General features: G+C 48.6%; 1 protein-coding gene across 1 annotated transcript; it reads left to right on the top strand.

Moving 5' to 3' along the window:
* Positions 1-318: 318 nt before the first annotated feature.
* Positions 319-11,009, top strand: LOC137161861 (uncharacterized; the record flags this gene model as incomplete). Its single annotated transcript, XM_067561371.1, has 5 exons — positions 319-795; positions 2,227-2,249; positions 2,364-2,425; positions 8,792-9,216; positions 10,914-11,009. Coding segments are annotated over exons 1-5 (1,083 nt in total), but the record flags the coding sequence as incomplete, so codon positions are not given.
* Between the last annotated feature and the right edge of the window lie 2,955 nt (positions 11,010-13,964).

Raw genomic sequence — 13,964 nt, 5'->3', positions numbered from 1 at the left:
GGGCGCAGTGTCCCAGTGTTTGTCTCAGCAGGGCCGAGCACAGAGATAAAATCCCCTCCCTGCTCCTGCTCCCTGGCGAGGGGGTGTCCGGCGGAACCGCTTCCCCGCCCTTTCTGTCATTCCTCCTCTTCCCCCAGTCAGTTCCTCTCCCCCTTTCTTCTGTTTTACCTTCTCCTCTTTCTCCTCCAGGCCCCTCCCTTCTCTTCACCTCACCCTGCCACCGAGGAGGGCAGAGCCCAGCAGCGGCACCTCCCCCCAGTCACAGCAGAGCGCACCGGGCGGGGAAGGAGAGACAGAAGCACTGAGAGCCCAGCAGCCATGGAGGCACCTGCTGCACCAGGGAGTGGGAAACGCAAGGCTGATGAGGGTCTGGAACCCCCGGCCTCAACCTCTTTAGCCAGGAGCAGGCTGGAGGAGGCCATTTGTTACATCTGTCAGAATTATTTGACAGACCCGGTGGCTATAGAGTGTGGGCACAACTTCTGCCGGGCCTGCATCACCCAGCGCTGGGAGGAAGAGGAGACACCCTCCTGTCCGCGGTGCGGGGAAACGGTCCAGGAAAGAGCCTCCAGGTCCAACATGCAGCTGGGCCACTTACTACAAACCATCGAACACGTGGGGCTGAACCCCGGGAAGAGGAGAAGGGCAGCGGGGAATGTGTGTGCGGAGCAGGGGAAGGAGCTCGCCTGGCTCTGGAAGGAGGATGCCGCATCCCTGTGCGCGGAGTGCGAAGTCTCCCCGGCGCACCGCTCTCACGCTGGGATCCCCATGGCACAGGCTGCCCACCAGCCCCAGGTAGGGGATGAACTGCGATGACCCATTGTCCGCTCTGTCTGGCTGCAGGGAATCTAACTCCGGGCCGGGTTCCGGCTGCTCAGTGGCTACCGAGGGTCTCCAGTGCGGGGCTGATGCTTGTAACCTAACCCCACCCCAGAGTACGTGGGATGTGTCCTTTACTGCTCCCTTCTCGCTTTCCCTGCCCAGACCATCTTAGTTGCACTGTCCACATCTCTTCTGGCTCCCTCAGGTCATGGGGCTCGATGAATCCCCTCTGCTGGCTCCTGCCACCGGCCAGTTGTGGGGCTTGACCAGCCCCCTCTGCTGGCTGTCAATCTCTGGAGGTTTCCCAGTTCCTTTAGTGAGTTGAGCCAGTGAGTGCATCTTTCAGTGAGTTCAGCTCAGTTCATGGGAAAACCCTCTGCCCACACAGCAGCAATGTCCCTGCTTTTAACAAAACAAGAGGCATAATTAATTCTACCTTTTAGCAGTGGGAGGAGATAGTCAATCCATGCCTGAGGGCAACCCTTAGTCAGCGCTGGTGCAGCCTCCACAGGAAACGCCCTCCCTGCTGCTCTGACAGTCCTCTGGCATCTGAACACTTCCTTTGTTGAGTTCTCTTCAGATGAGAGCCAATCTTTCATCAGCACAGGCTAAGCAACATTCTGCTGCCATTTGTTTATACAAGAGGGAGGCAACATCTCATCACCCCTGCAGTTAACACTAACGCGATTTGTAACCAGTACCAGCCAGACTGGCCATTTCCCATCATGCTGAGCACCACGGTGTGCTTACGCAGACACAGTGCTCTAGCAAATAGAGTGCCTCTTCTATTCAGGAAAGGGCCACTCAGACCTTGCTTACAGCTAGAAATAAGGTGCACATATGTTACCATGAGGGGGATTTACCATTGGAACAACTCATCAAGCCTTGTGGTGGGTTCCCATCACTTGGAGTCTTTAAATCATCGCTGGGCATCTCTCAGAGATCTGCTCTAGCTCAGACACCAGTTGACGATGCAGGAATCACTGGGTGACGGTCTTTGACCTGTGCTCAAAACAGGAGGTCAGAGGAGATGATCAGAATGGTCCCTTCCGGCCTTATCAGCTATGAATCTGTGACTTATTCTGGCTGATGCTGGTCCATATAGAAGCATCACCTTCTGTGGCTGATAAAGGTGTGTGGCAGTGTGTTTAGGAAATTGTAGCCACAGAGGGGATGATAAAATAGCTACCTTATTTGCTCGGATGAATGAAATTCATAAACACATGGGGAAGCAGCGATGGCTGGAAACTTGCCATTGTGAAATGGGATTGCCCTGATGGGAAAAGGGTTTTGTGCCTGAAAGTGTGTGGCACACCTATAGGGAATGGTCACTGGAGGTTTTTTTTTAACATGGCTTTATTAAATTATAGAATATTATTGATAGTTTCCTATTTCTCCTTTCAGGGGGAGGCAAACACACCAAGCAGGTACTGTGCATGCATTTGCCTTTTTCATTTCTCCTCACACCCCTGTTAGCTGCACTGCAGAATTACTGCACGAACAGCTGAGCTGAAAGATGATGGAGAATGTCTTCTCTTTAGGAGTGAAGATGGGAATGTGCAGGGTCAGGAAGCCATTTCTACACAACAGCAGGAGCACGGAGGTAATGACGCTGATCTCACATTCAGCAGTGCTACCCCAGCGCCCAGAACTCGTAAGTCAGCTCCAAACACGACCAGCCTGGCATACAAACACCACACGATGTTCAACACAAACAATTGTGCCACCTCAGTTTTGAACTTTTAAGGAAATTCCAGCCACCCCATCCCCCACTCCCTGCCTCCACAATGTGTGTGTGGCCTTCCAGGATGCAGGTCTGGTCTTAAGAACAGGCATGGAAATGGGAGCATCTCCTGGAGTCGGGGATTCGCTCAAATGGTGGAGGTGTTGGTAGCTTTCCAGGTTTGTGCTCAGACTGCACAGGTGGGGGTTGGTCATAGGTCTTCATGTGCAAACTCTAGGCTGAGGTCATGAGATTAGAGAGGCAGGATGGTTTAGTGGTTACAGCACTAATCTGCTCTGCTACAGATGTCCTGCGGGACACTGGGTGAGTCACTTAGGGACAAATTATTAAAACTGTTTAGGTGCTTAAAGAAGCAAATTAGCACCTGGCAGGATTTTCAGATGTGCCCACATGCCATTGATTTCAGTAGGAGTTAGGCACCTAGTTGCTTTTGAAAATTCTACTAGGCACCTATCTGAATCTTTGGGTGCCTCAATGTGTTTAGAAAACCTGTCCCTCTGTGACTCCAGTCCTTGTCTGTGCAATGGGGATAATAGTAGGACTCTACCTCACAGAGGGGTCATGAGCATAAATACACAAAAGATTGTGAGGTTGTGAGGAGCCCAGACACTATGATAATGAGGCCATATAGGTATCTAAAACCGAGCATGGCACCAGCAGAGTTCAGTGTCCAGTCAAAGCATTCTGCTTAACACCAGAGATGTGTGTTTAATGCTAAAGAGCTGTGGGCAACGTTTTCCACACTGCTGTGATGGAGTTACATTTGTTTGGGTGACCCTAAGTGTGGTTTGCAATAGTGGTTTGGAAAAGTTTAACTTCCGGGTGGTTTTAGTTAAAGTTGAATCTTGTCTTTGAATTTCCATGGTTTTTAAAGTTTGATTTCTCAAAATCTAAACTTGATTTTAATGCTTTTTTGAAAAAAGTGTCTGGCACGTCTGCTCAACCTTCCTTGAAACTGAGAGAAACGGTCTGTGTGTGATAATAATTAGCTACGCTGTTTTTAGTGTTGGTTCTAACTAGGGAGATAACTAACAGGCAGATTTCCATATTTTCTGTGATGAACTAGATAAATCCCGACTGGACTGAAGTAGCTCCAAGTGAAATGTTCGTCCATTTGGAAGGCAGCATGAGACCTAGACCCAACTGAGATTCTGCTTATGTCCCATTTTGAGACTCCAAATGGGACGTACGTGCCTAGGCCTTGTGCTGGTCCCCTGTGAAGAGGAGAAGTCCATCCTTTCTGAATGATTCTGCAGTGACAGAGAGCTCTAGATACCGTGGGGCACTCAGAAAGTTGTTCTTTTTCCCATGACTAAACTTGTGTGTCCTGCTCTAACATGACAGAGTGCTCGCCAGCCGCAAATGTCACAAGTAAGGACACGATTCTGTCACGGAGGGCAGGGAGTAACGATGGCCAGTCTTGGGGCTGCCGGAGCAGCGTTCCCCGGGACTGCTGGAGCAGCAGCCCCCACAAGTGGTCAGCCCCTGGCCTCATTCCTGGGGTTAGTCCACCCCCTTCCCTCAGGGTATTTTTAGTAAAACTCAGGAAAAGGCCGTGGGCTTCTGTGAATTTTTGTTTACTGCCGGTGACCTGTCCCTGACTTTTACTAAAAACTGAAAACATCTTAACCTTTGTCACAAGCAGTCGTCCTGCCGGCTCTCAGTCGATTCCCTGTAACTCCACTTGTGCTCACCAACTGACATCACTTTGTGACTAATGTTCCCAAGTTGTGCCTACACCACAGATTACCTTGTCTTGGGCACTCAGCTAGGCCCATAAATGAATTGCTCTGTCACATTCCTGAGTGGGTCCCTCTCACACCCTCCTGTCCAAGCTGTTCTAGGTGGTATAAATAATTAAATAGTCCTAGACACAGAGACTGGGGCCCAGGTGCTCACCCCTCTCTCCCCAGTGACCGTCCTAATTCCTGGCCTACAGAGCGATTCACACTTGCTTCCTGGACCAACAAGCATGAAGGTAGATCAGTATTTTATCAGTATTGTCTAAGGTATATTAAGTACTTCAGTATATAAGGGTGACAGCCCTGCTATAGTTCAGGTTTAAATCAGGTTTCTATTTAAAGTTGGTCTTTCCTAAGCACTGTAAAATCTTCACAGTTACTTGGATTGCCCTGAAATTAGGTGTGGCTCATGGGGACATAGGTTTCTATTATTGGTCCAAATTTGGTGCCATTTGACTGAGGGGTTGCCAAGATACAGACCCTCCCCCCAAAAAATCCAGCTGTTCTTAAAATTGACAGATTTTGGCAGCCAAGTTTTGCTCATAGCTAGGGATCAAACTAGGGCTCAGCTGATCGCACCACTAGGGCTCAGCTGATCGCACAGGGTCTCCAAAGCTCAAGGACTGAACAGGGCATGTGGGCATCCACCAGCCCTGTGCTGAAAATCTAATTAATTTTAAATATATATATATATGCCAAATGACGAGCTAAAGAGATTACACTGAAGACGTGCAGACAGAGAGGCTAACTAACTGGACAAACAGCTCTTCTTTACAGGACTTGGGTGGCTCGGAGGGAAAGTTGCAGCCATTGAATTGGAGCCCCGACCTTGGCCATGTGGGTTTAAATCCAAACCAAGGGACATGTTTCAAGAACAAAAACCAGGCCTACTGCTCCAATCTGCCTCTTCTATAAAGGCTTTGATTTTTGGGAAATGTGATCTGAGTAGAGCAGAATAATCCAAAGGAATTTACACTATTTCTGAGAGCAGAAAATAAACGACACAAGCAAATGGTCTCTAGGAAAAGAGGGTGTTTGGTGTGGAAGAGTAGGTGGGACTATCGGCAGAGGGGCTGGAGGCTCAGATGATGGGGTAGGGGAATGGGACACTGTAAAGTGAAAGATGGGGGTCAGTGACGGGGAGACTGAAGAACAGGGGCAGGGGCACCTATCACTCCCACTTTCCCCTCCCATGTGCGATGATCTGGGGGCTCAGCTACAGGGGTGTGACCCACCCTTCCTTGTCCTCTCATGTGAGCCAGCTCCTGGAGGGGGGGCCTTGAATCTCTGTGGAATCTGAGCCCCCTCTCAACCCTACCTCCCCCCCCCCCGGGTAGGCTTGGATGTGGGTGTCCCTCCCTCCTCCCCTCCCGGTGATTCCTGAGCCCATCTTCCTGACCTTGTGGGTTCTGGCATGTGGGGGTTCCCCTGCACATTTATGGGTGTCTGACCCCCTCCCCCCCGTATCCCCTCATGTGAGCCAGTTTCCAAGGGATCATGCATTTCTGGGGGTGTCTGAGCCCTCCTCCCTCCCTCTCCCCCATCTGGGAAAGCCCCATCGGGTGGGGAGCTAAGAACTGACATGCTCGGAGCATGACCCAAGAACAACTACTGAGAGTGGGGTGAGGAGCTGAGAATGGGCAGGCTTGACCGGTATCAGAAACTCTCCCACACTGGGGAGGGGATGGGAACTGCCACTGACATGAACGGAGCAGTCCTCATGTCCCAGAGCTATTGTGTCAGACTGTGTTTGTTCACCTGCGTGGGGAGAACAGAACATCTCACTCTGAACATTTCTGTGAGTTTGGAAGTTTGAAACCTGCCGTGGGCAAAGCTCTGAGAAGGAACCGTGAACATCTGTTCTGGGAATATCTGCTTCTGCCAAGGTGTTTGATGATGATGATGATTGCGGAGCAATGTCACCTGTGCACAGCAGAATATTCAGAAGGTGCTGAAATTATTTTTTAAAAGAAATTAAGTGGCAGATGTGAAGGCTCCCTGGGAGGGGAGGTGCTCTGGGTGCAAGAGGAGTGGGAATAGTGGAGGAGGCTCGGGTCTGCAGCTAGGGATGGGGGTATTATGGGGAGGGAAGATAAATGGGAACGGATGATAAGGCAGGGAAAAGGGGCTGGGGGCTCAGGTAAGAGGGAGGGGTCGGGATTACAGGGGAGCGGGAGGGAGAAGACATAAAGGGTTGCAGAATGTGAGAGGTTGCAGAGGATGTCGGAGGTTATGTAAGCTGCTGGCTGTGAAATGTGTAGGCAGCAGCACAGGGCAGGAGAGAGCAAGGAGCAACTTCTTACTTGTTAATGGCTTCTGCAGGGCCAACATCCTGGCATGATAGGATGGCAGGAGAGAGGAGATGGACATGTCAGCAGGGGGTACATGTTGCAAGGAATGGCGGACAGGGGGTGGAGAAACAGAGAGAGACAGCTGTCTTCTCTCACTCGCTTAAAGTTACTGTAACAACTAAGTAATAAAACTGCCAAGGTCTGGGGCCATACACCCTGGAAGAGATTTCTCTCACCATTCCTGTTAGCAACTCTAAGCTGTCTGCCTTGGGTAGCCCACCTGAAAATGCCAAGGTCAGGGCAGGCTGCAGAAGCAGAGCAGATTCTCCCAAACTGGTGCTAACACTGAAGTTAGATTCCCCAGCCAGTCACAAACAGTGCTTCTGATTCCCCACACTTGTTATCAAGAAGCTTCAGAAAGGTAATACACAGCCCTCTTTATTGCATTTCAGTCTCTGGCTCCTAATTAGCCACTAGGTCCAGTAAAGTGAGGAGTTATTTAAAACTCTGTTCACTGTATAAAATGTTCTCCTGATCCCCAAAGTCTCAGCCACAGCACCAGACCAGTGTTAGTTAGGATCTTACCCAAAATACCAGGCTGCCAGCCAATCCTTTAGTATCTAAAACTGAAGATTTATTATAAAAGGAAGGAAACAAAGAAGATAAGAGATGTTAAATGAACAAAACAATCAGACAAATGACTTCAAAGTCCATGTATATCAGATTCTTAATGGTATTGGAGTTTGCAGGCTTGTACAGTCCCTCTGGTCGGTGCACATCCAGTACCTGGCTGGGTCTCAGTCCTTTGTATCACAGCTTCAGAGGTAGAGTAGTCGATCCAGAGGTAGGGAGCAGGAATGAAGACAAAATGCAGATGGTGCAGCTGCCTTTTTATATCCTTTTTGCCATGAGACTTGCACTTCCTTTGTCTCAAACACGGCCACACAGCACATGGCATGAAAAAGCCTCAGAGTCCCCTGTCCATAGGCGTGTTCCTGCATGTCCTGGTGACTCATGGGGTGCAGCCCTTGGGTTCTTTCACTGGATTCATTGCACAGTTGTGTTCCCTTGATGGGCCATTAAGCAGGCTCAGTGCTGCTGCCATGTTCCTGTCTGGGGTGTCACCCAGAAACACAGCACGGGTTAGAAATACAAATATACCAGACATCTTTAGAACTTATCAGACAAAGCTAATACAGACCTAGAAATGAGCTTATCAGTCTTAGCGAATCATGACTTTCCCATCAGTATCTTGCCTGGCATTTCCTCTACGACATCTATTGTAATTCTGAATACTGGTATCAGTGATATTATAAATGGCCATTCATCTTCCACACAGCGTTGCTCCCCCCTTTCTTTTCCTTTCTACAGCTCACTTACTAAGAACAGGCTAGGCGCTGCACCCAGAGGTCAGGGGCGGGGCACACAGCCTGGTCCAATGCCTTAGACAGTAACCGCAGACGTCAGTGGAGATGTTCCCAAATCTGCCCCTAGGGGCCAGCCTACCAGAGGAACACGGGGGTAATTTAACCCTGACACCCCACCCCCATGTCCGCCTGCTCCGTAACCTGTGTGCAGGCTACTCACTCCATATCCTGCTGCGCCAGCCCCTCCTGCCTCTCTGGCCTGGCTTCTCCCTGACTGAGCTGTCTGACTGCCTGCTACCTGCCCTGGCCATCGCAGCTCACAGGCTCTGCTCTGAAGCAGACGGAGCCCCAAGAATGATGGCCCAGCCCCAAACTCAGGAAGCAGAACATGAGGTGCAGTTTTTTAATAGTGAGGGTAATTAACTATTGGAACAACCAGCCTAGAGTCATGGTGGACTCTCTGTCCCGTGGAGTCTTTAAATCAAGATGGGATGTCGCTTTTTGAGAGATCTGCTGTACCTCTACCACAGATTGTGGGCTGGATGCAGGAATTACTGGGTAAAATTCTCTGGCCTGTGTTATGCAGGAGTTCAGACTAGATGATCATCATCCCTCCTGAACTTCACATCTGTCAGTGTACAGCAAATCTTTTAGAAAGGCAGCCAAGGACAATCTAAAGACTCTAAGTGATGACAAATGCTGCCATTTCCCTTGGGAAGCTGTTCCAATGGTTTGTTCCCCTCACTGTTCAAATGCCATCTGATTTCCAGTTAGAGAATAATTCATTAAGTGAAACTGGTCACTGCAACTCTTACATTCCCGCAGCCTTGGCCTCTGCCCATCCTTTGAGAAAGCTACTGGAAGAAGCGGTTTGTCACATCTGTACGGATTATTTCAACGATCCAGTGAGCACAGACTGCGGACACAACTTCTGCCGAGTTTGTATCACTGAGCACTATGAAAAATGGGAAATGGAACCAGAGGGAGTTTGCTGTCCACAATGCAGGAAAAAAATGAAGAAAGAGAAATTCCAGACCAACAGGAAGCTTGCCAGCATGGTGGAAAGTATCCAGCAACTAGGAATAAAACCTGAAAACCGAAAAGAGCAGCTAGTCTGCAGGGAGCACGAGGACAAAGTCAAGCTGTTCTGTGAAGATGATGGTGAGGTGATCTGTCTGGTTTGTGATAAAACCCAGGAGCACAGATCTCATGCTTGGGTGCCTATTGAGGAGGCAGCTCAGAAATACAAGGTAGGAAACATGATTTATTTCTAAATATTCAGGAGAAATTAAATCACTGCAGGAGAAGTTGAATTTTAAAATGACATGGAGTTTAGCCATGATGGGTAGGAGTCTTCTAAATCTATGGGGTGAAATCCTGGCCCCATCGAAGTCAGTGGAAAACTCCCAGGCCTGGAGCCAAAATGGTACATAGGAACCTAAGTCCCAGTTTGAGGTGCCACTGCAATTCACAGCCCCTTTCATCATCCAAGTGGAACAGCTTCACCAGGAGAGACTGAGGGAGCCCCACATTTGACTTTCCCATAGCCCGGTGGTTAGATCCTCTCCTGAGAGGTAGGACTGGAACACGGGTCTCCTTTCTTAGCATCCCACACCCCAGGTGAGAGCTCCAACCACTGGGCTAAAAGTTATAAAAGGGGGTAGCTCCGCCTCCTTCTCCTCCAGAAGTTTTGTGCGAAGTGAGGCAGGCTCAGAGCTCATAGCTTGAGTGTCCAACCACCTGACTCCAGGAGCTGGGTTCCTGGCTGGGGTCGCTGGCAGAGCCAGGTGCCTCCCTGCAGCCCGGAGTGAGGTGCCCACCTACCTGAGGGGGCGGGGTTGGGACACCTCTCCTCAGCATCTCCCATTGGCTGGCTTAGGCAGCTCCCAGCCCGGCCTGCTGGTGTTTGTGGGTCACAGTCTAAGGTGTCTGTCTCTCCCCATGCTTTGTACAAGAGCCTGGCCCCTAACTCAGGCTTTGTGGTCTCAGGGCTGGTCCAGAGGTAATTTAGGTGCTTAAAAGTCAGTTATTGCAGTGCTGAGTGTCACATGCCTAAGTGCCTCGTGGATCCAGCCCCAGCGGCGTCAATGGGACCAGGATTTCACCTGCCGAACGTATCAATATGTCTGTGACTTGAAACTCTGCACGGCAGCCCCCAGCCCCTGCAGGCATCTACAAACACTGACTGTTGTTTTCACTCCCTCATGGTCACTTGCTGTTACAAGAAATGAAAGCAGTGATCATGCTTTGTACTCGCGCCCAGCGCTGCTTCCCATCCCGGGCTGTCGGAGCCCCACACAGACACCAGTGGGTCTAGCCATAGAGCCCTGCCCTCTTCGCCCTGTTTGCACAGGGGGATCTGAGGCACAGAGGGTGACAGGCCCAGTTCTGCCCTCACTGAGGTCAGTGGAAGTTTATCCACCAGGCTGAAGGGGGCATGCTTTGTGTGAGTTGCCCAAGATCCACACGAGGCGTTTGTTTGCCCACGGTTGGTTCAGACAGAGCTGCCGAACCAGCAGAGCCAGGCTGAAAGCCAGTGTGATGTTGACGCTCTAGTGCCATGTGCTGGAATAAACTGTGTGTCAAGTGGGGGTTCCCAGCACTGGGGAAGGGGTCCCAGGTCCCAGCCACACACCTTGGCACAATACTTGCCTTCTAGAGGGGTCAGAGTTAGCCCCTGGAACAAGTACCACATGTATCAATAGCACAACACCTTTCTGTAACCCAGACAGAGCCTGGCTGTTTGGGGACCCAATACGACAGCTCTGCAGAGAGCCCCGGGGTCACTCAAATCAGCTCTGTCCATGGCAAGGCTGGGCACAGAACCCTGGTCCCCTCACAGCCGGCCTGGGCTTGGCCACAAAACCCTCCTGCCACCCATGGGTGAGGAATCCCCAGAGCTCTGACTCACTGCAAGAGAATTCACCTGGCATCGTTATCCCCACAGGAGAAACTCCACAAAGACATCGAGCTTCTGAAGAAAGCGATGGAGGAGATTTCAAAGCTGGAATCCAAGGAGCGGAATAAACCCAACGACTGGAAAGTAAGTGTCTGCAGTTTGGTTTAATCTCTCATTTTATTTAAATATTTTTAAAAATGTACAAGAAAATAATGATAAAAATAGACAACACTAGCATAGCGTTAAAACAAACAAACAAATAAACCCTGGTTATGATTATAATCAGACTTTATTTCCAGAAAATGTTCAGCTTGAGGAATATGGAGGGGAATGGAAGGGTAAAAATGAACAAATCTACATGACACTTAACAGCAATGGGCTGATTTACACTGAATCAAAATGAGGCCCAGATAAATACATATTTTATTTATCTGTATTTCTAATGCAGAAGCCCCTCGTGGATCAAGCCCACTAGTTCTAGAAACACATAGGAAGATACAAACCCAGACTTTTCGCTGTCTCACACCTTGTGTCAGCATTTACACCAGGGCAAAATCCGTGTAAATGTTGCCATTCTGATTTGGTCGATTTGACATGGACTGTGCTCACTGGGACAGCCCTGCTCTCACTCACACCAGTTCTACACTACTACAGCCCCATTAGCATTGATAGGGTTACTCCTGATTTACACTGGGTCAATGAGAAGGGAATCAGCCCCAGTGAGTCTAACGGAGTTACACATTTTTCAGGGGCAGCCTTTCTGCACCCTGCTTAAGGCTGAAATACCATTTCAGTTTAAAGCTGACATTTACAGTGCTCTAAAATCCACAGATATACTCAGCTTGGCTTGACAATCGCTGTGTTTGTTGATGGACCAGTGCAGAATATATGGGGAAATGTAGGGGCATGTGGTCAAGGGGTTCTAGAGACTCCATCCCCCATCCCCATATGATGATGTGTTTTTAGTTGCTAATTCTGTCCCACTTTGCCTTACGGATGTTTTGCATTTCCTGACGAATATCTAGTGTAAGGAAAGGACGGTGGTGGGGCTGTTTTTCCCCAAACATGAGTTTTGGGTTTATTGCCTCAAGTAGGTTTAATAGACGCATGGACTATAAGGTCAGAAGGGACCATTATGATCATCTAGTCTGACCTCCTGCACAACGCAGGCCACAGAACTTCACCCCCCCACTCCTGTAACACACCCCTAACCTAAGTTACTGAAGTCCTCAAATAATGATTTAAAGACTTCAAGATACAGAGAATCCACCAGCAAGTGAGCTGTGCCCCATGCTGCAGAGGAAAGCGAAAAAACCCCAGGGCCTGTGACAATCTGCCCGGGGGGAAAATTCCTTCCCAACCCTAAATATGGCAATCAGCTAAACCCTGAGAATGTGAGCAAGAGTCAGCAGCCAGACAACCAGAAAGAATTCTCTGCAGTAACTCAGAACACACCCCATCTAACCATCCCTTCACAGGCCATTGGGCATATTTACCACTAGTAGTCACAGATCAGACAATTGCCAAATCAGGTTGTCCCATCGTACCATCCCCTCCATAAACTTATCAAGCTCAGTCTTGAAGCCAGCTAGGTTTCTTGCCCCCACTGCTCCCCTAGGAAAGCTGTTCCAGAATTTCACTCCCCTGATGGTTAGAAACCATTGTCTAATTTCAAGTCTAAACTTTGTGTTGGCCAGTTTATATTTATTTGTTCTTGTGTCCACATTGGTGCTGAAATTAAATAACTCCTCTCCCTCTCTGCTATTCCCTCTGATGTATTTATAGAGAGCAATCATATCTCCCCTCAGCCTTCTTTTGGTTAGGCTAAACAAGCCCAGCTCTTTGAGCCTCCTTTCATAAGGCAGGTTTTCCATTCCTCTGATCATCCTAGTAGCTCTTCTCTGCACCTGTTCCAGTTTGAATTCATCGTTCTTAAACATGGGAGAACAGAACTGCACACACTATTCCAGATGAGGTCTGATCAACGCCTTGTATAATGGTACTAACACCTCCCTATCTCTACTGGAAATACCTCGCTTGATGCATCCTAGGACCACATTAGCTTTTTCATGGTCACATCACATTGGTGGCTCATAGTCATCCTGTGATCAACCAATACGCCCAGGTCCTTCTCTTCCTCCGTCACTTCCAACTGAAGCATCCCCAGCTTATAGCAAAAGTCTTTCTATTAGTCCCTAAGTGCACGATATTGCACTTTCCAATATTAAATTTCATCCTATTTCTATTACTCCAGTTTAAAAGGTCAACCAGATCTTGTTGTATATCCTGACCCTTCTCTGTATTGGCAATACCTCCCAAATTTGTGTCATCCGCAATCTTTATTAGCACACTCCCACTTTTTGTGCCAAGGTCATTAATAAAAAGGTTACATAAGATTGGTCCCAAGACCGATTCCTGAGGAACTCCACTAGTAACCTCTCTCCAGCCTGACAGTTCACCTTTCAATATGATTCGTTGTAGTCTCCCCTTTAACCAGTTCCTTATCCACCTTCCAATTTTCATATTAATCCCCATCTTTTCCAATGTATCTAATAATTCCCCATGTGGAACTGTATCAAATGTCTTACTGAAATCTAGGTAAATTAGATCCACTGCATTCCCTTTGTCTAAAAAATCTGTTATCTTCTCCAAAAAAAGGAGATCAGGTTGGTCTGGCATGATCTACCTTTCGTAAAACCATGTTGTATTTTGTCCCAATTACCGTTAACCTCAATGTCCTTAACTACTTTCTTTTTCAATTTTTTTCCCAACACCTTGCATACTACTGAGGTCAAGCTAACAGGCCTATAATTACCTGGATCACTTTTTTTCCCCTTTCTTAAAAATAGGAACTATGTTAGCAATTCTCCAGTCATACGGTACAATCCCTGAGTTTACAGATTCATTAAAAATCCTTGCTAATGGGCTTGCAATTTCATGTGCCAATTCCTTTAATATCTTTCTATTGAGATTATCTGGGCCGCCCCAAGTTAGTCCCATTAAGATGTTTGAGTTTGGCTTCTACCTTGAATGTAGGAATTTCTACCTCCATATCCTCAATCCCATTTGACCCCCTGCCACTATACCTAAACTCTTCAT

Source organism: Emydura macquarii, unplaced genomic scaffold (genome assembly GCF_026122565.2).
Source record: "Emydura macquarii macquarii isolate MOO-44397 ecotype Brisbane River unplaced genomic scaffold, CSIRO-AGI_Emac_v2 contig_2390, whole genome shotgun sequence".
In the NCBI taxonomy this organism is placed as follows: Eukaryota; Metazoa; Chordata; order Testudines; family Chelidae; genus Emydura; species Emydura macquarii.
Note: the sequence above shows the minus strand (reverse complement) of the source record. Positions and strands in the feature narration are given on the sequence as shown.